The sequence below is a fragment of the Peromyscus californicus genome, unplaced genomic scaffold, assembly GCF_007827085.1.
Source record: "Peromyscus californicus insignis strain IS unplaced genomic scaffold, ASM782708v3 Scaffold_4__1_contigs__length_199733344, whole genome shotgun sequence".
Classification (NCBI taxonomy): Eukaryota; Metazoa; Chordata; class Mammalia; order Rodentia; family Cricetidae; genus Peromyscus; species Peromyscus californicus.
The window spans coordinates 101,505,216-101,526,994 of record NW_026294562.1 but is presented as its reverse complement, the minus strand read 5'-3'; the positions used below and the strand labels follow the sequence as shown (position 1 = coordinate 101,526,994).

General features: G+C 37.3%; 1 protein-coding gene across 3 annotated transcripts in view; it reads left to right on the top strand.

Annotated features, from left to right (window-relative positions):
* Positions 1 to 21,779, top strand: part of Fchsd2 (FCH and double SH3 domains 2) — a 210,499-nt gene that overhangs the window by 95,018 nt on the left and 93,702 nt on the right. For all 3 annotated transcript variants that reach the window (XM_052714083.1, XM_052714084.1, XM_052714085.1), the window contains 4 exons: positions 4,631 to 4,775; positions 11,073 to 11,206; positions 17,143 to 17,197; positions 18,939 to 19,067. In XM_052714083.1, coding sequence (XP_052570043.1) covers positions 4,631 to 4,775; positions 11,073 to 11,206; positions 17,143 to 17,197; positions 18,939 to 19,067 — 463 coding nt within the window. The remainder of the gene's footprint in view (positions 1 to 4,630; positions 4,776 to 11,072; positions 11,207 to 17,142; positions 17,198 to 18,938; positions 19,068 to 21,779) is intronic.

Here is a 21,779-nt window from a genome sequence, read left to right as displayed (position 1 = left end):
GGTCTCTGCATCTGTTCCCATCTACTGCCGGAGGAAGCCTCTCTGATGTTTGTAATATGGATCTTAAAAGGTCTTATTAAATAAAAATCCTGGAGCCAGATATTGGGGTTAAAACCTGAGAGATCAGAGGAATGAAAAAGCCACAGCTAACCTCACCTCACCAACTCCGCAGCTTCCCAAAGAGACCTACTTCTTGTATACCCATGCCTATATGGCTTTCTGTTCTGCCAACTCATTTCCTCTCCACCCAGCTACATCCCTTCCTCTTTCAGCCCAGCTCTGTCACTTCCTGTCTGTCTGTATGGACCTCAAGACCCTTATAGTTAACTAGTGTTGGAATTTGAGACATGTGCCACCATGCCTGGCTCTGTTCCCAGTGTAGCCTTGAACTCACAGAGATACAGACGGATCCCTGACTCCCGAGTGATAGGATTAAAGGCATGTACTACCATTGCCTGACTTCTGTTTAATATAGTGGCTGGGTTTCCCTCTGATCCTCAGATAAACTTTATTGGGGGAGACAGATAAAATATCACCACAGATGTTGACTGGATGAGGTACTAATATATGAGTATAGCAGAATATCATTAGAAATCATTTTATTGATTTTCTTTTTCTTTTCTTTCTTTCTTTTTTTTTTTTTTTTTAGGTGGGTAGTGTTTGGTTTTACCCCAGGTCTCTGGGCTATCTAGTCTCTGGGTCTCGGTTACCCAAGCAAAGCAGTGTTCAGTATGGGTTCCTTCTCATGGAATGGGCCTTAAGTCAAATCAGACATTGGTTGGCTACTCCTACAAGTTCTGTGCCACCATCACCCTAGCATATTTTGCAGGCAGGACAGATTGCAGGTCAAATGTTTTGTAGTTGGGTTGGTGTCCATGTTTCTCTTTTGGTAGCCTGCAGAGTACCTTCCCAAACCAAACAGACTAGAACATAGGGATGAAGGCTCCATGTAGGCACCAGCTTGATGTCTCCATCTTCAATGAATTGTGTGGGTGTTATCCTTGGCAACAGGGCCCCACTGTCAGTTTGTGGAGAGCAACCTTTTGTTTTACCAACATCCTGGATTGTTTGGGGATTTCCATGGAAACCACTTGACCAACAACTCAGGTGAATGCAACCTAGTCCCGCCACTGGAAAGCCTCGCCTGGCTACAAGAGATGGCCAGTTGAGACTCCATATCCCCCATTACTAGGAGTCTTCATTAGGATCACCTTCATAGATTCCAGAAAGTTCCCACTGCACTAGGTTTCCACACAACCTTCCAGGTATGCTCCATATTCCTGCAGTCTCTCCCTACACTCTCTCCTTCCACCCCATCTTCTCCCCTCACCTGCCCCCAGTTCACCCATAAAATCTATTCTATTTCCCCCTCTCAGGGAGATCCCTGAATCCCCTCTAGACCCCTCCTTTACATAACTTCTCTGGGTCTATGGATTGTAGTTTGGTTATCATTTACTTTACTTTAACTTCTAATGTTACTTTATAAGTGAATACCTACCACATTTATCTTTCTAGGGCTGGATTACCTCACTCAGGATGATTTTTTTTCCCCTAGTTCCATGCATTTACCTGCAAATTTCATGATGTCATTTTTTCAAATAGCTCAGTTTTTAAACGGTAAGCTCAAGCTGAGTAATACTACATTTTGTAAATGTAATTTAATACCCCACCAATAATATAAAGACTACTCACATTCTTTACTCAAGTCCCTCAGTAGCAACATTCTATGTATCTATTGTATAGTACCCTAACAAGGAAGTTGATACTGATACTGCCTGACAGTATTAAATTCTGCTCAGTTTTATGTTTAGATTGAAGTAGTCACTGTGTATTGTAGGGACAGGACAGAGACAGAGGTCAATTAGGAGACTTTTATATTAATTCAGGCACAGATGATAGTGGCTTAAAACAGATGGGGGCAATGAAGGAGATCATTAGTAATCAGATTCTATTTTGTAAATTCAAGCAAACAAGATTCTTTGATGAAACATTTGTGAGATGTGAGAGAAAAAAGAACCAGTGTTTCAGTAGCCATCATGAGATTAAATAGATTGCCAGAACAGAGTCTAGGAAAATCAAGTATTTATTCTTGGACATGGTAGGTATGCAATGCTTATAAATATCTGATGTATGTTCAATCAGTAGTTGAAGGTTAGGGAAGCTATGTGGAAAGGTCTTAAAAGTTCAGGAATTGTCAGCATAGTGATGCTATTTAAAACATGAGCCTGGATGAATTAATAGCAAGAGAAACTGTGGATAGACTCTGGGACACTCCAGCATTTATGGGGCTGGAAGATAAAGAGGAATTAGTAAAAGACAGTGAAAGTAACTAGTGACACAGAGTGAGCCAACAAAAGTAATGTCCTGGAAGCTTGATATTTTCACCTTCTTATTAGTCAGTTGGGGCAGTAAAAATGTGTGAGGTGTACTGCAAGGCTATGTCGCTTGGAGTTGATCCGGACGTGGTGGTGCATCCCTGTCATTCCAACACTCTGAGAGGCCGAGGCCGGAGAACTGTGGCAGGTTCAAGGCTGGGTTGAGCTTCATGTTGGCTGCTGGATATCTGGTAATTTCAAAACATTTTTAGTGAAAAGATCTCTCTTTATTGTGCATTTCAAATGACACTCATTCATTCGTTCATCCATTCATTGTCACATAGTCTTCCAATTCTTCTGTGTTTGCAGTGCAGTTGTTCACAAGTACGTACTCCTGTTTCTTTCATGAAGTTTTCACTATGTAAGGAAATTAATTAATATTTATATAATTAAGCAGTTTTACAGAAATACTTGTTTTGGGGTTTGGGTTTGTGTGATTTTTTTGTTGTTGTTGTTTATTTGTTTTGTTTTGAGGTAGATTCTTTCTATGCAGCCCTGACTTTCCTGGAACTTGCAACTGTAGATCAGTTGGCCTTTAACTCACAAACATCTGCCTGCTTTTGCCTCTCTGTGCTAGGATTAAAGGAGTGTGCCACCTTGCCAGGGTATAAAATATTTATTGAAGGAAAAATGCTGGAGCCTTGAATAGCTAGCAGAGGTGGGTTGTTTGGTTGAGCCTCAAGGTTGGTGTGGTGGTGATCATGAGACTGCCTGAAGGAAATTATGTTTCAGATGAACTTTGAATTGTGAACAGCAGTGAGCTAGGGGAAGGGGCTCTACAGTAAAGGAAGAACATAGATCATGGACTTCATTCCCCTCCATCTCTCCCTTTCTATGCCACTATTCATTTACTTTTCATTTTCATTACAGTTTAGAAATATGTTGAAATATGAACTTACAACTGTCAAGAATAACACTGAGATATTTCCCCCCTCGGTGCTGAGGGAAAATGTCAGTTATTTAACTGTATGATAGTTTGCATTTTGAGTCCTGTCAATTGTCAGGTAGTGAGGCCATGGGAGACACCTTTTATACTTATGTAATACATTGAATTTTACAAAGAGGTAAGTGGTATATTTTTTCCTAAATATATGATCATATTTAAACCAATTGGGTTTACTATATGGAGTGATATCTAAGACTCATTGGTTGGAGATCATAGTTTGATCAAGTGTTTTGTTTGTTGCTTTCTTTGTTTTTTTTTGTCTTTTTGAGGCAGGGTCTTATTATGTGGCTCTGACTGACCAGGAACTTGCCATCTAGACCCGGCTGACCTTGAACTAGCTTGGGTTTTTCTTTTTCTATTTTAATAATATCATCAGTTTATATATTTTTTTGTATTGTATAATCCTGTTACTGTAGTAGAAAAATTCTTTTAAATATGAGGGAAATTCGGAAAATAAAATTAAAATTTATTAATCAGTTTCAGTGTTTCTCATTTAAAAAACTAAGTGCCATTCATTCTTATAAGTTATAAAATATAATAGAAGAAAATTCTAGAACTGACTGAAACTTTTGGTAAGTTAGAAAAAAATGGTTTGAAAAGGAAGGTGGCTAGAAAAAGTAAAAGATGAATAATTCTTTGACTTCCTCAAGAGGTTCTCAGCATGGTATCAGGCAAGATGTGGGGTTTGCTTGGAGTACCTCCAGAGCACACTGTGATGCTGGCCAGGCATGTTACAGCAGGGACAGATGTAGAGCACCACCACTGTTTTCTTTTTTAGACAAAATAGGCATCTCAAGCACATAGTGATTTTGTTTTCAATATAGTTTTCCATCTGAGAAGGTTTACATAAGACCTACTTATGTAGTTGAAAGAGAATGTGCTTTAGAAGTGTATAGCCTTCATCTTTATTTCTGTACTATCATATTCTTGAGTGACCTACTTATTCTCTTAAGTCTGAGCCTTATTCACCTTATCTGTAAAATAGGAAACTACCCATAATGAAGTAATACAAATTGATCATAACATTTAAAGTCCACATTACTCATTTATTTTACAGTTCCATTTTGTCTCAAGTTATGTTTATGTTCTTTTTATTCCATTATTAATAATAAAATTCCCTGCTCATGAGCTATATAGAAATAGAGTATTCAGTATACATGTGCTAAAATATTACATACAAGACAACATAAGATACATTTATAGTAATGAATAGGGTAGTCATTCGGTCACTTCTAGTGACCAAAAGCCTAGCCAATTTTTTCCCCTTACTTTCCCTGCCTAATACTTTTCCGTCCTTCTTTGAATTTAGGAGTATGTATCCTGTTTGGAAATCTTTTCTTGAGGGGACAATGCAGGTAGCCCAGTCTCGGATCAATATATGTGAAAACTATAAAAACTTCATTTCTGAACCTGCAAGGACAGTAAGAAGCTTAAAAGAACAGCAACTAAAACGGGTATTGTTTCTATTTTCTGTCTTTTGTTATGTGTATTTTAATATTTATAATCTGTAAGATTATGTTATAATTGCTTTTAAAACTTAGAGCTATTAAAAAAAAACGTGTTCACAAATGTTCCTGGATAGCATTTTTACCAGGATTTTTCAACATGTGCCTTCTTGTTTGTTTTGTTTTCTCTGTGTAGCCCTGGCTGTCCTGGAACTTGCTCTGTAGACCAGTCTGGCCTTGAACTCAGAGATTCACCTGCCTCTGTTTCCCAAATGCTGCAATTAAAGGCGTGAGCCACTACTGCTCGGTATCATGTGCTCTTTAACTTAAATATTTTGTTATCTGATAAAGGTGAGTATAATTTAAATTTATAGATATTGGGAAAGCTCAATAAATACTTCTTAGGAATATCACTTGTGCTAAGTGCCACTTATGTCAGGGTTGGTGGTGCACACTTTTAATTCCAGCGCTTGGGAGGTAGAGACAAAACAGATTTCTGTGAGTTCAAGGCCAACCTGGTTTACATAGGAAGTTCTAGACCAGTCAGAGCTAGAGTGAGACCACTTAAATAGTTCAAGTAAATGTAGCTACATAGTTATACAATATTGGTTTGATGTGTGTTAAAGTACTTACATTCTTAATCCCATTAAGTCTTGGAAAAGTTTGCATTAATCAGTCTTAATATCAAGTTGGGCCATTTTGGGAAACTTAAAAGAAAGAAATTGACACATTTTGCCAAATATACTAGTAACTTTAATTTTTAAAAGCCTAGTGAGTAGCCGGAAGTGGTGGTGCACACTTTTAATCGCAGCACATGGATCTTTATGTTTGAGGCTATCCTGGTATACATAATGAGTTGCAGGCCAGCTAAGGCTACAGAGTGAGATTCTGTCTCACCCCTCACCTCCCCACTCCAAAAGACTAGTAAGATTAGTTTAAGAATAGCCGGATGTGGTGATGCATACCTATAGTCCTAGCTATTCAGAAGGCCAAGAAAGAAACAATGTAAATTTGAGGACTGCCAGTTTAAAGCCAACCTAGCAAATACAAAAACATACTTTGTCTCCAAAAAAAAAAAAAAAAAAAGATTAATTATATACACAAGTAAACATTTTCAAAGGACTTGTTTCTTTGATTTAACTTAAAAATGATGGGAAAATGTTAATGCTGAATATCATTTTTATGAAAGGTTTGCCTTTAAAGGAAGATGTTTGATACATAACTGCTGCTATATGTCAGAGCTGTGCTTTGTTGCTCTTAACTTGGTTTGTAAATGTCACCTGTTGAGGCAGTTATATTACTTTAACCTCTCTTATTGATAAGAAACTAAGACTAATGGGATTAAAAGCCCTGTGTCATGTAACTGACAGCTGGAAATACTGAGATGTAAACCCAGGTTGTCCTCCCACAAAGCCCAAGTTCTTGATGCATTGTGGGAACTCAGGTCTTTCCCTGGGATGTCAGAGCCTCTCACATTTTCTCACTCTGGCTAGTTTAATTTCTCTTTAGCCTAAAATAAAACTGCATTAAGTCCTAGTAGGAAAAATTAGATGTTTAAATTGTGTCCTTTTTTGACAAATTAAGTTACCATGCTACCTGATAAAATTCTTTATTAGAAATTACTAATACTTTAGGAAATAGTAAAATAATTACTTAAGGAGATAGCATTTCAGGAGTCATACAATGTTTTATTTTGATTTCAGAAATTAAAAAAAAAACTTATTCTGTAGGCCAACTATGATTTCAGTAGCCCAGAGTTAATATTAAATATTTATATGTGTACATATAAATTTTTTATTTTTCTAGAGCATTCATCTAATATCATTTGGTGTAAGGAAACGTGGTGAACAAAGTATACAACCACTCCAGTGATTTCTTTTTTCTTTTTGGATTTTTGAAACAGAGTATCTCTGTTTAACAGTCATGGCTAACCTGGAACTCCTCTGTAGACCAGACTGGCCTTGAACTCACAGAGATCCACCTGCCTCTGCCTCCCGAGTGCTGGGATTAAAGGCATGTGCCACCACCACACAGCTCTGCCAATGATTTCTAGTTAGAGGAGAATATAGTGTATGAGTTTTTTTGTGTCCAAGGTTTGAGAGGAGGAAAGTGTGTAATTTTATAGAAGGAGGAGTAGAAGGTAAAACAGAGAATTTATTCTAATGTCCTATCCTGTCAGAAATACTAAGTTCCAGTTGCCAGTACATTTGCCAAATCTAATTTGGTTACTGAAAAGTTCCATCTTTTTTCAGTAACACAATGTTTTGAAAGAATATTACTGCTTTTGATGTTTTTTCTCTTCCATTATTGGAATAGTCCCAGACCTGAATCTAACCAACATTCTTGGGCAAGGAATATTTGATGAGATTTAACAATTCTTTTTCCTGTGAATGACCTTGTTTTATATTATAGTTGATAATGTATTTATATTTCATCTAGAAAGTTACTGAATATTACGTACCTATTGGCGTACTTGTCAAAACTTTGGTATTGATAATAACTGACATCTCCTTTAAACGGCCTTAAGCCCAGAAGAGACTATGTTAGTTTATATATCTAAAATTTCTGAGATTTCAAGTATGGACAGATCCAAGGTCTCAAATGCTTATATTTAGAACTCACATTAAAAAAATCAGTCATCAGCTCTACTTCTACCAATGTCATCCTTTTGAAAATGCTATTTAATAGAAGTGTTATAAGTGTGTATGATGTATGTGATTAAGTGTGGGCATGCGTGTGTAGAGGTTGGAGGACAACATTCAGGAGCTTATTCTCTCTTTACAATGTGATCCCAGCCTCTGACTGAGCTAGATAGGCCTGTGCAGCAAGCATTTTTACCTGATGAGCCACCTCTTTGGCTTGATGGCCTTTTACTTTCTTTTTTAGTAATTCTTCTCTCACTAGGTTATAGGTAGGCAACCTTAGATTTTTTTTTTCTTTCCTAGAATTTTCAATGAACCTACCAGAGTTGATTTCCATACTGACTGAATCTTTTTGTTGGTATTTAAATAAATCTTTTGTTTATTTGTTTTATTTTTTGTTTTTTGAGACAGTTTGTTTGGTTTTTTGAGACAGGGTTTCTCTATGTAATAGCTCTGGCTGTCCTGGAACTCACTCTGTAGACCAGGCTGGCCTTAAACTCACAGAGATCGACCTGCTTCTGTCTCCCAAGTGCTGGGATTAAAGGCATGTTCTACCACTGCCCCGGCTTTAAATAAATCTTAATGTAGTTTTTAGTTTTAGAATTTTTGACTTACTAATAAAATAGATCCTATGTTTCAGGTATAATTTTTTTTTTTTCGAGACAGGGTTTCTCTGTGTAGTTTTTTTTTTTTTGGTGCAGGTATAATTTTTTTTATGTTTTTCTTTTATTCTATGTTTTCTTTAAATATTTCTTTTTTTCTTTTTTCCATAATACTACAGGTTGAACACAGGGCCTTATGTGTGCTAGGAAAGCTTTACCATTGAGCTATAGCCTAACCTTTTTTTTTTTTTTTAAATCCTGTTAAACATACTAATCATAATTCTACTATGTGAGTCATACTGGTCACTTTTTATTATTGGACATCTTTTCTTGGCTTCCATCATGTGGGTCCCAGGAATCAAACTCAGTAATTTAGACTACTTTGTACTGGATACTATGGATAAAAACTTGGGAGGGTCTGGGATGTCTCTGTCAAAGAGAATGGAGTTTGACAAGCTGGCAGAATTCTAGCCCTTGTCCCATTGGGGTCTGGTTTGGGACTTTTTCAGGCTTGGTTTATTTTACTTACTCCTGTGGACTTAACGGAAACTGTGGGGTACTTACCTGCTTTCTCTGCTGACAAGGCTTAAACTGTAACCTCTGTCCTCTCAGAGCATGTGGCTGCTCTGACCCTCTGATCTCTGCTGAACACTTGGCCCCTCAGCTACTGTTTACTAGATTCCTTGTTGTTTCATTCCACACATGCTTTTTAGAAGTCAGATAATGACTTGGGGAAATTATATTTGGTTTTTTTGCTTGCTTGCTCCTCTGCAGTAGCTTTCTTTCTAGGTCTTTGCTTTATAAGATCCTGCTCTTTGGGCAAGCTTTCTCTACAGAGTAGAGGACTAATACCAATTTATGTTTATAGCTTTTTAAAAATTTTGAAATATATACTATATATGTGTGTATATATATATATATATATATATATATATTTTCATATGGAAGTTCATTCTCTCCTTCCATCATGTGGGTCCCAGGAATCAAACTCAGGCTATCAGCTTGGCTTACCCACTGAGGTACCTTTCCAGCCCTAATTATAGTGTCATGACTATAATTATTGGTGCCATGGATCGAAAGTGGATGGAAAAGCCAGGTGGAAAGTTTATCTGGGTATGCTTCCTTTCTCCCTGGTCTCCCAGTCACATGGTCTGTATGTGCTGTAGCAACTTACATACTTACCTGAATGTGGGAAGGTAGACTGATCCAAGTTATTCTCTCACTATCAGAACTAATTTTTACTCAAAATACTCTCTGCAACTTTCTAAATTTTATTTTTATCTTTTGTGGTAAGATCTCACTTTATACCTCTAGCTGACTTGGAACTTACTATTGACCAGGCTAGCCTTGATTTTTTTGTGGCAGTTGTCACACCTCAGCCTCCAATTGCAGAGATGTCAAGCATGCAACAACATGTCTGGCTTCTCTATGACATTTTAAAGCTCATGTTCTGGGGGTTAGAGAGTTTGCTCAGTGATTAAGAGCACTTGTTATTCTTTTAGAAGATCTGGGTTTGATTCCCAGCCCCCACATAGTGATTCACGACCATCTGTAACTTCTTGTTCCAGGGGATCTGATGTCCTCTTCGGACCTCCACAGGGCAGTAAGCATGCACAAGGTGCACATACATATAGGCACATAAAATGAATAAATCTAATTTAAAAACTTAAGTTCATGTTCTCATTAAAATTTTCTCTATTTTGTCTGGTAGTACTTAGAGATAAATATAGACACATTGCAATTATTAAGTGTCTATGATAACAGAAATTATAGCCAGGCAGTGGTGGCGCACACCTTTAATCTCAGCACTTGGGAGGTAGAGGCAGACAGTTCTCTGAGTTTGAGACCAGCCTGGTCTACAGAGTAAGTTCCAGGGCAGCCAGGGCTATACAGAGAAACCCTGTCTCAAAAAAACCAATAAACAAACAAACAAATAAATAAAATGTGTGTGTGTGTGTGTGTGTGTGTGTGACTTCAGGTGTTTAGTGTTATTGTTGTTGCTGTTGTTTTTGTTGAGATAGTCTAGGCTGAAAAACTCCACAAATGGACAGTTGTATCAGGACATAATGTCATGAATGTAATAAATCAATACAATTAATGTAATTAATGAATATCATAAATATAATTATTGAATGAATACTTCGAATGTAATCAATGAATACCACAAATGTAATTAATATCATGAGTGTAATTTAAAAAATAAATTAATTAAAATTTAAAAAATTTTTCAAGTTTAATATTTAAACAGATTTATAGAAAAATGTGTACAAGTCCTTTACATAGTAAACTTTTATTTTAAATTATGTATGTGTATGTCAGGATGTGCACATGAGTGCAGCAGGTGCTTGCAGAGGCCTGAAGAGGGTGTTGGGTCCCCTAGAGCTGGAGTTATAGGTTGTTGTGAGCTGTGCAGTTTGGGTGCTGGAAATCAAACTAGGGTCCTGTATAAAAGTAGTACATTTTTTTAACCACTGAGCCATCTCCATATTCTCCATAGTAGATTTCATAGTTATCTTAATGCCTTTAATCTTTTTTTTTTTTTTTTTTTTTTTGGTTTTGGTGCCTGTCCTGGATCTCGCTCTGTAGACTAGCCTGGCTTCGAACTCACAGAGATCCACCTGGCTCTTCCTCCCGAGTGCTGGGATTAAAGGCGTTTGCCACTGTTGCCCAGCCTAACTCCTTTAATCTAAATACTTAAAATAGACTTTATTAAGATTATGAAAAATACATGCTTAATTCTTTTGATTTTTATTGTCATGATACTTGCAACAGCATGAGTCTTTTCATAGTTGCTTTTCCTAGCCGTACCTTAATGTCAGCGACGGCATTGGGGTTATTTCCAAAGAATGATGGGTAAGCAACTGTGACACTATTTGCTATAGTACTTGAGAGGGAAGTACCAGCTGTTCTCCAGATTTTAATTTGCAACTCAAGGACAATAAATTGCTGATTTTTCTCCCGAGTTGCCAACCTAAAGGCATATTGCACAGTCCTTAGGACGAATTCATTTTCTGTAAACTTAAAAACTAAAATTTTAATAATTGCATTTTTGTATTTTACAGTGTGTGGACCAGTTGACAAAGATCCAAACAGAATTACAAGAAACTGTGAAAGATTTAGCGAAAGGCAAAAAGAAGTACTTTGAGACTGAACAGATGGCTCATGCAGTCAGAGAGAAAGCTGACATCGAAGCAAAGTAGGTATTTTAGCATTTCTAAGAAAACAGCTATGCAAATAAATGTTATCTTTGCCAGTGCTTTGTTCTCTCTTAATAGAAGGTCTAGACTTGCTCTTAGGTCATGCTGGATTCGTTTACCTTCATGTATTTTGTACTGTAGATCACATTTTTTTCTTCTTTTGGCAAGTTTTATCTATTTTAATATGGCAAAATAGGGATATTTGGTAATTAAATTGAGTTTTAAAAAGGAAAGAAAATAAGCATTATATTTACAGACTTCAGAACTTACCAAAGTTTAAAGTTGCTATGCTGTTTGACAATCAGGGTTTAAGAGCCTGGTGTTGACCATATTAGCTCTAATTGTTGAAAACCTTTGTGACTTTCACATGTCATTGAAAGATCATGGGTACATCAAGTGAACAAGGGCTAGAACCATGTAAGTGTTTTTCTGGACCACTGCTTTTATTTCTTATTTTTGTTTTTTTATATGAAATTTAGTATATATATATATATATATATATATATATATATATATATATATACATTTACATCTATGCTTTAGCAGTTGGTTAATTTCACTTTCAGGTATATGCATTATAGTTCCTTATTTTGGCAGTAACAGGGAAAAGAAGGCACTTTAATTAGCTATAAGATATATAAATCACACAAAGTAGAGATTTTTTCAAATGACAACTTGACAGCATCTATGCTTGGAAGAGGAAACACAAAGACAGGAAGTACATTTGGTTTTTAGTCTAACTCAGGTGGTGGTGGTGTCCTTTTCCCATTGGCTGGGGTCCAGCCTTGCAATCTTGTTCAGGTGGCTAGTCTGAAAAAAACTGGTGCACAGGAAATGAAGGAAGTAGAAAAGGGTCACTGCTCCAAAGAGAAAAAGCTACTGCTCCAGTCCTGTAACTCCTAGAACAGAGCAGTGGGCCTTTGTATAAACAGAAATTTTACTGGGTGGGGACAATTAAAACATTTGCATAAAAGTCTTACAAGGTGAAGTGTAGCTGGAAGTTTTCCTGTGTCCCACCAGGTCCACAGCCACTCAGACCCAAGTAAACACACAGAGGCTTATATTAATTAAAACTGCTCAGCCATTAGCTCAGGCTTACTACTGACTAGCTCTTACACTTAAACTCAACCCATTTCTGTTAATCTATATGTCGCCACATTTTCCATGGCTTTACCTGTGTGCCATTACATGCTGCTCCCTGGACAGCGGGCTGCTATCCCCTGATTAAGTCTTCTTCCTCCCCGAATTCTCCTTGTCTGCTTATCCCACCTATACTTCTTGCCTGACTACTGGCCAATCAGCGTTTTATTAAACCAGTGTACAAAAGCATTATCCCACAGCAGTGAAGAGATAAAAAGATTTTAATTCCTTGTCCTAAACACAAGTTTTAGAGTATCTGTCAGAAAAAAAAACAAACCATATTTGATATTTCTTGCGTTGGTGAGAAAAGGCTACCAATACCACCACTACCTATGCTACAAAGCTGGATTCTGAAGACTTCTGTGAGCAAGAGAGCTAAGACTCATGTTCACTGTGCTGGCTTGTACAAAATCTGGAAATCTGAATTCCTTGGCATGAAATCAAACAGCCTTGCACTCTTCCTGTACATCCTGGCACAGGGCTTGGTTATCTAGCATTTTTCCTTCCTTCCTTCCTTCCTTCCTTCCTTCCTTCCTTCCTTCCTTCCTTCCTTCCTTCCTTCCTTCCTTCCTTTTTTCTTTCCCCCAAGACAGGGTTTCTCTGTGTAGCTTTGCACCTTTCCTGGAACTCACTCTATAGCCCAGGCTGGCCTCGAACTCACAGAGATCCACCTGCCTCTGCCTCCCGAGTGCTGGGATTAAAGGCGTGCACCACCACCACCCAGCACATTTTTTATATGCAAGAAATTTTGAATGTAATATTTTTATTAATTCTTCTAGAATTTTATAAGTGTGTATAATGTATTTTTATTATATTCATTCCCTCTCTTCTTCCTAACTCTTCCCACATTCATGTCAACTTCCTAGCCCCTCACAACTTTATGTCCTTTTAGTTGTTGTTAATAATCCACAGAGTCCAGTGTACTGCCAATATACTTATGGGTATATTTACTGGAGTGTTATCAACTACCAGGGGCCATACTCTAAAAGAAAACTGACTTTCCCACCCCAAAAGCTTTTGGGGCACTTGAGACTCTTCCTCCTTTACAGTAGAATTGTGACTCGCTCTTATGCAGCTCTTATCAGGCAACCACAGCTTCTCTGAGTTCATGAGTGCAGCTGCTCTGTCATGTCCAGAGGACAGTTGTTTCACTCCAGTACTCTGTCTGCAAGAAATTTAAAGAACTTCACATCATAAAAAAATTGGTAGGCACCTAAAATTGAATTTAGTTCAAAATAGTGGTACATGAATGCTCATCACAGTTTTTAGTTACAGGGAAACATTTAACATTTTCCTAATTACATTTTTTGATTTTATTGTTCTATTTTTTTTAGTATATAATTATTTTATGTACTTCACTGAGTCCATGTTCTCACTAAAAATTTTTTTATTTAATTTATTATTATTATTATTATTATTATTATTACTACTACTATTTTGTATGTAGATGTTAAAGAGACAGAGCAAGATTACAAATAGTTGTCAGCTGTCATGTGGTTGCTGGTAACTGAATCCAGGTTGTTTGCAAGAACAAGTGCTCTTAACTGCTGAGCCATCTCTCTAGTCTTGACCTGAAACTTTTTTTTTTTTTTGTTTTTGTTTTGTTTTTCGAGACAGGGTTTCTCTGTGTAGCTTTGCGCCTTTTCCTGGAACTCTCTTGGTAGCCCAGGCTGGCCTCGAACTCACAGAGATCCGCCTGGTTCTGCCTCCCGAGTGCTGGGATTAAAGGTGTGCACCACCACCGCCCGGCCTGAAACTTTTAAATTCGGAAAATCTCCTCAGTCATAGTGGGCTTTATGAACTTATTTTTTAATCTTTCATGGAGTCTAGACCCGAGAATTCTTAGATTTGTAGAGCTTATGTAAATACCTCAGGTAGACATGATGCGAAGGATGAAAATGAAACATTGACTGGCTTCCTGAGAGGTCTGGCTGACTTCCTCTAGAGCCTAGGTGACAGCTGAGTACCCAGAGCTGCCTTCATGGCTCAAATGCAAAGTAAGACATTTTAGTTTAGTATGCAGCTTCTCTAGAAATTAAGTTAACTAAAAAGTAATCCAGTTTCTTCATTCATTCACTCGGTGCTCATTGAATTAGTACTTTATTTTGGTTATTGTGAGTATAGAGATCAGTATAATAAAGTAAGCTTTGTGCCCTCAAGTTTGGAGTCTAAAATAAGAGCATATATTTAAACATAACTTTATGAGTGATTTGTTCATTCACAGTAAACTCAAAGGAAATAAAGTGCCTAAAATCACTCATGTAGTAACTGTTTATAGAAATAATATGAAAACGCTAACAAAAACATAGAAGATGAAGAATAACATTTCATAATGATAAGGGAAGCCTTTATAGAAACAGTGATGTTTGAGCAGGATCTTAAAACTTAGTATGATTTTTCTAAGTAGAGAAGGGAGTATCAGGAAGGGGGCATGAAGATTGAACTACAATATTGAGAGACGATTTGACAGATAGTGATAGTCACTGTAGGAGAGGTCACAGAAAGGAGAGGGATACAGTTGAAGGAGACAGTGGACTCCATTTTAGAGGTATAGATTCTGAAGAGCCAGTTAGACACAATGGCATGGGTGTGTTTGGTAGGTCGTCAAATGTTTGCTCCTGCATGGCAGTTTAGGACTGATGATCTTCCTTTGAAGGTCATTTGCTCATCAGATGGCAGTTATAAGGATATGGTCTTATATATGATTAGATATGAACTTGAGTTTGGAAACCTAAACAACATGAACATTTGAAAGGTAGATGGTAGGAATAGTGAACAGCATAATTTATTTTATAGTGTGTGTTTGTAAAAATCTTGTCTCCTTTTTGTAAGACCTGTCTTTGAGGATAACTACTGTCTTTCTTTATATGTATGTGTGTACATGTGTATGCAAGTGCATGTGTATGTCTGTGTATGTCTGTGAGAGGACCAGAAGTAGGTTTCAGGTGTCCTCCTCACTTGCTCTCCACCTTAATTTTTCAGACAGAGCCTCTCATTGAACCTGGAGCTCACTGATTTCAGCTAGGCTGGCTAATTAGCAAACCCTAGGGATCCTCCTATCTCTGCTTCCCCAGGATTGGTATTTGAACTCAAGTCCTTATACTTGTATACCAAGCATTTAACCAACTATGCCATCTCCCCAGCCCCAGATAATGCCTTCAAAAATTATATTTATGTATTTAATTAACTTGTGTGTAAGGTACACATGTGTGTGCACATGTGTATGGACACAGGCATGCCATAGTGTGCGTGTGGAGGTCCGAGTACAACTCAAAAGAGTATGTTCTCTCCTTTGACTATATGGGTCCTGGAGGTGGACTATCAGACTTGACAGCAAGCATTTTTACCCACTGAGCCATCTGAATAGCACCTTGCCATATACTGTCTTATTTTGTCACTAATATTTTTTTTTTTTTTGGTTTTTCGAGACAGGGTTCACTAATATTATTTTAATATTACTCAAGGACTATGTGCAGATTAGCAAATGAAGCAGAAGTCAGAAACTTAAAACCTTGCATTGGAAGATCTAGGTACAGCCTGTTTGGATAATGTCCACAGAAAAAGGAGAACTGAAAATACTTTAAACACAGTCTTCCTTACTTTCACCAGGCACTTTCTTAGCTTAAATCCTTTGACCTTTGTTTTCTGAATCAAATTAATAGACGTCTAATTAGTAAAAACTAACCCCATGAAATATAAATATGACAAGGTTGGAAATAACCAGAGTCAAAAATACCTTAAATTTTGTTTGTTTTAATGCTGTTGATTGATCCTAGGGCTTTGTACTGCTAGGCAAGTGCTCTAGCCACAAACTTAAGTCACCTGCAAGAGACCCTTTTTTTTAAAATAAGCAAACAAACAGTGGAGAAGGGTTAGGGAGAGTGCATGTTTGTCCCTGGATATCTTCTCTCATGTTAGAATTAAGAGTCTGCCTTTGCTACTCTTTGGAGACTGACTACTTTGTTTTCCAATCCCAAGTGGTCCGAGACTGTACTTAACATTAAGGCATAGCTGCCAGCACATGTGTTGAATTCTCCCATGGCAATCTCCATGACACTGCAGTCAAGACAAACTTTGCAGCTTCAGAAAAATCACTGCTCATGGGAGTCTTACTTATTCACTTAGCATTTGGCTGTTGACTTTTTTCTGTGTGGTTATCTCTAGTCTTTTATATATATATATGCCAACATGTTTTTATTACTAATGGTTCTATTATGGTTTCTTTCGCAAAATTAAGGGTACCAGTACTGAGTGAAACATGACTAACTAGAACAATCAGAATCACAGAGGGCAGAGTCCAAAGGCCTTCTTAGTAACTTCAGAATACCTTTAGAAGTGAAGGGGAACACAGGTTGGCAAGCAAACATGAATAACTTATTGGGACGGGATGTCCCAGAGCCTGTGGATTGCATTCTGCTATTGTTCCAGCTTGTTAAGTACAGATAAAGGCAAATAAGTGTCACTCTTGGTTTTCTACCCTTTTTAATTTAATTTAATTAATTAATTTTTTTTTTCAGGACAGGGTTTCTCTGTGTGGCTTTGGTGGCTGTCCTGGAACTTGCTCTGTAGACCAGGATGGCCTTGAACTCACAGAGATCTGCCTGCCTCTGCCTCGGGAGTGCTGGGATTAAAGTTGTGCGCCACTACTACCGGGCTGGTTTTCTACTTTTAACTTAGTTTTAGAACAGTGTCTTGGGACAGTGTCTTGGAAAAGTCATTTAAATTAAGTAATTATAAGATAATACACTATATTGTCTACAATCTTTTTAAACATGCTTTTCTATTTTTATTGCAGGTCTAAACTTAGTCTTTTTCAATCAAGAATCAGTTTACAGAAAGCAAGTGTGAAGGTGAGTTTTTGAACAATATATGTCACAAATGAGAAGCTTCTTTACTCCTAAAGTAAACAGTTGAATCTGTCAAAGGTTGAGGTGGGTTATTTCTACCTTGGAAAAGCATTTCAAAGTCAATAACCCAAGCATAAGCTCTCTTTCCCAAATCTTGGGATTTCCACATGGCTATCAACACTTTGAGCACAGCTTGCTTTTCAAGACTACTTTAGGGATAGGTTTTTATCCTTACGTGCATATATACCCTTATCTCTTAGTTCAGAGATACAGTACAGGGACTTTAGGGAAGTACTCAGAATCTATTTCTCTTAGTCAGAGACCCTTAGCTGGCCTTCTGGACCAGATGCAAGTAAGTTTTCCTATGGGCCTTCAAATTGTAGAATACCTATAAGTAAGGTGGTGAGTTGGCTTTCCTGTGAGGCTCCCCAGCAGATGGCAGTTTTTCTGGCACATTAGGAATTTTTTTTTTTGTTGTTTTGTTTTGTTTTTTTGAGACAGGGTTTCTCTGTGTAGCTTTGTGCTTTTCATGGCTCTCGCTCTGTAGTCAGGCTAGCCTCAAACTCACAGAGATCCTCCTGCCTCTGCCTCCCAAGTGCTGGGATTAAAGGAATTTTTAAGCAGCTTTTGGACAGTGAGTTAGCTCAGCAGGTAAAGGCTTCGTCAGCCAGATCCTACATAATGGAAAGCGAGAGCTTACTTCCCATGTGCTGTCCTCTAACAAGCATGCATAGCGTGTGTGCACATACTGCCAACAAATCAAGAAATGCTATAAAAAATTTAAATAGTTCTTAAAAACTATTTTCTAGCTCTACTAGGTTTTTACCAGTGCTTTGGAAGGTAATGTATTTAATTTCAAACATATTTATTTTCATACCTGAATAAAAGCTTCAGAAATATGTTAAATATAATTAAGATACTTTAACTGTTATATAATAGTGTTCTCTAGACATGAATATGTGCCCATAAGCTTTCAACTATATGTTTTCCTGAACAAGACCAGCACATAATGACAACATCAGTTGACGTCAACACAGACAAGGGAAATTTCACACAGTCTCACCTTAGATAAAGAGCTACAGGTCTTCAGTGGCTGCTAAGAGAGGGAGAATCCGTTTCTTCCAGGGACAAGCTTCCATATAAGTTGTCCAATCCCAGGTGGTCAGCCCTGGACCCAGGTACTTAGAAGTAAAGCTAAATGTATTCATTTGGTCATATATACGTGTGTGTGTGTGTGTGTATTATACATATGTACACACAGATATCTGCATACATATGTATATATACACATATGATTAAAGAGATCATGAATTTGGGAGGAGACACAGGAAGAGTTGGAACATGGGAAGGCACAGGAATAATAAATGCCATGCTCCTATATGAAATTAAAAAAAATAGTTTACCAAAATAATATGAAAATACTCTTCCATTTGTAGTTATGTTTCATTTCTTAGTAATAATCAATACTTTTTATATACATAAGTTTTTTTTTTTCTACTTGGTTCTTTATTTGTGGTGAGATATCATTCATTCATTAATTACCAGTACCCATCCCATTCTTCCTTGTCAGGGTCTTGTTTATGTAGTCTAGTCTAGTCTCAAAGTCAAGGTCTTCTTGCTTCAGCCTGCCAAGAGCTGGGTTTACAAACATGTGCTACCATGCTCCTAAGAGTAGTAGTCATACATGTTTTGCAGTGTAATGTCAGTTTGCATTAATTTTTTGTTTTTGTTTACTGTGTTGTAGTTAAAAGCCCGGCGATCTGAGTGTAATTCCAAAGCTACCCACGCAAGGAATGATTACCTTCTTACACTAGCAGCAGCAAATGCACATCAGGACCGCTACTATCAAACAGATTTAGTTAACATTATGAAGGTAATGCAATTGTATTTGTGGTAATTTGGCTTCATTAAGAATAAAACCAGCTCATGAACTAGGTATTGGGCATGAGAGATTGAGTTGTAGTATTATAGTTATTTTATATTTTATTGGAATGTACTTGCTGTTGTTTGGTTGATTTAGTTAGTAACTTTGAACTGATTTTTAGTGCAAGAAACTGTTTAGGACTGGCATTAAAGCTTAGCTGTTACCTGGCATGTGTGTGAGGTTTGATCCATAACACCACAAAAGGAAAGAAAGAAAAAACAGAAATGTTTAAACCCAAATAACAGTAAAAGATTATATTGTTTTTAGCCGTTATTGATGTACAAGATAGAAGATGGGTATATAAGATGAGATAATAACTCTTGGGTTGGGGAACTGCTTCTGACTGATTTCCAAGACTTGGAGTCAGTGGAATCAATAAAATATTGAAGCTGTGTAGAACTTCCAAGTATCTTCTGAACCACCAGAGATGGTTGAGGATAGGTGCTTGTTTGTTTGGTTATATTCTTATTTTCTGAAAAGTATTTTAATAAAAGTAAGTTTTATAAAGTATACTTTTATAAATAATTGTTTTCATGAAAAGATATTTTTATAGGCTATCTGTTATGTAAATTGAATTTCTTTTTTGTTTGTTTGGTTTTAGGGTTTTTTATTGATTTTCTTTTAATTTTTTTTTTTTTTTTGATTTTTCTTTTGATTTTTCGAGACAGGGTTTCTCTGTGTAGCTTTGCGCCTTTCCTGGATCTCTCTCTGTAGACCAGGCTGGCCTTGAACTCACAAAGATCCGCCTGCCTCTGCCTCCCAAGTGCTGGGATTAAAGGCGTGCGCCACCACTGCCTGGCTGATTTTCTTTTAAATTTTAAAAATTAAGTTTATTTTAGAAAACTAATACTTTAGGGCTGAGTATGTGATTCAGTGGTAGAACACTTGCCTAGCATGTGAGAATCCCTAGGTTCAGTTCTCAGAATATTAAAGAAAAGACATGCCTGTTATCGTTAGTACCCATTGTATTCGTGTATGGTAGGTTGGCCTCTGAGAAGCACCAGATCTGATGCAGAGATCCACAGATGCTGTGTTTACCAGGACTACTATAGGAGCACCCCCTGGAAGAGGACAAGGTGTTTCTCTGTGGAACAGTTCTGGCCATCTCATTCTGTAGACCTGGTTGGCCTCAAATTCAGAGATTCACCTGCCTCTGCCTCCCAAGTGCTGGGATTAAAGGCATGTCAAAGGCATGCATCACAACCACCCGCCTTGGTTGGGTTTTTTGAGGCAGGGTCTTGCTTCATAGTAGCTACTGGCTATCCTGCAACTCACTCTGTAGACCAGGCTGGCCTCAAACTCATAGATTTACCTGCCTCTGCTTCCCAAGTGCTGGGATTAAAGGTGTGTGCCACCACGACAAACAGAATTCTTTATTTGTCATAATTTTAACTATCAACTGTGCTTCTTATTTTTTTTAATTAGATGTAATTTTTTTAAAATTTTATCTTAAAATTGTATGTTAGTATGTGATGATTTTGAAGTATGTATTGGACAAACAAAAGAAAGTATCTCATAGTTATATGAAGATATGTCTAATCTGAGTATGACTGTGAAATGTAGCTAGAATGGACTACAGATATGTCCCCAGACTACATTTTGGTCATTCTCCAGCTATACTACCTATATTTTTCACTTCTGCTGTAAAGGAAAGGGGGTGGAAGAGAAGAAAAGCATTTCATTTTCTTCTTTTCTTTCCTTAAGCACTCAAACATTAAACTGTTTTTCTTTTGTATTTTCAACATATCCTTTTCATATATGTGATTCTTTTGTTTATTTGCTTGTTTGTTTGTTTGAAACAGGGTTTCTCTGTGTAACCCTGGTCATCCTGGGACTTGCTCTGTAGGCCAGGCTGGCCTTGAACTCAGAGATCCTCCTGCCTCTGCCTCCTGAGTGTTGGGATTAAAGGCGTGTGCCACCACACCTGCCTCAGATATATGGTTATTATGACTGTGCAGCAAACACTGATATGTTGAATTGTTTGCTAAGGGACTAGCAGTTAAGAGTGGGGCTGCAGATGAGGTGGGCATTCTTTTCCTCTATCTCGGGGAAAGAGATCAACTCTGTCTAGAAACTACAAGTTCGTTCCTTGAAAGTAGAGGCAAGGTGTTTTTTGGGATCTTCAGGGGAAAACAAATGTTGGAGGAAGTCACTGGACTAAGAAATACTATACTGCAAAATTTTTTCTTTCTTGTTTGTTTGTTGTTCAGAATTCTGTTTTCATTCTAACTATCTTGGTATGACTGCTGGTGATCAGAATCCAAGTTACAATGAGATCAGGGAGTAGACAAAAACTCTGTTTACACTGCCCCAAAATACTGGATTTAGACCTTGAGCTGTTTTAGTACTACAGAGTTACAAGGACCAACTGCAAGCTCCTATTCTAACACAGTTTCTCTAGAGAATACTATTAGCAATTTCAAACAATGTATTTGCTGAATGTATAGGTTGTAATTGAAAGTAGTAATTCCATATATCCTGTATGTGTCTACTGTTAAATCAGACCTGATAAATACAAGTTGAATATCCTTTATTTGAAATGCATGGGATCAGAAGTGCTTCAGAATTTGGAGTATTTTGGATCCCATCTATTTGAATCAGGGATGCTATTTTCAAATATATCTCCCTCTGTATATACTTTTAAAATTGACATTACATTAG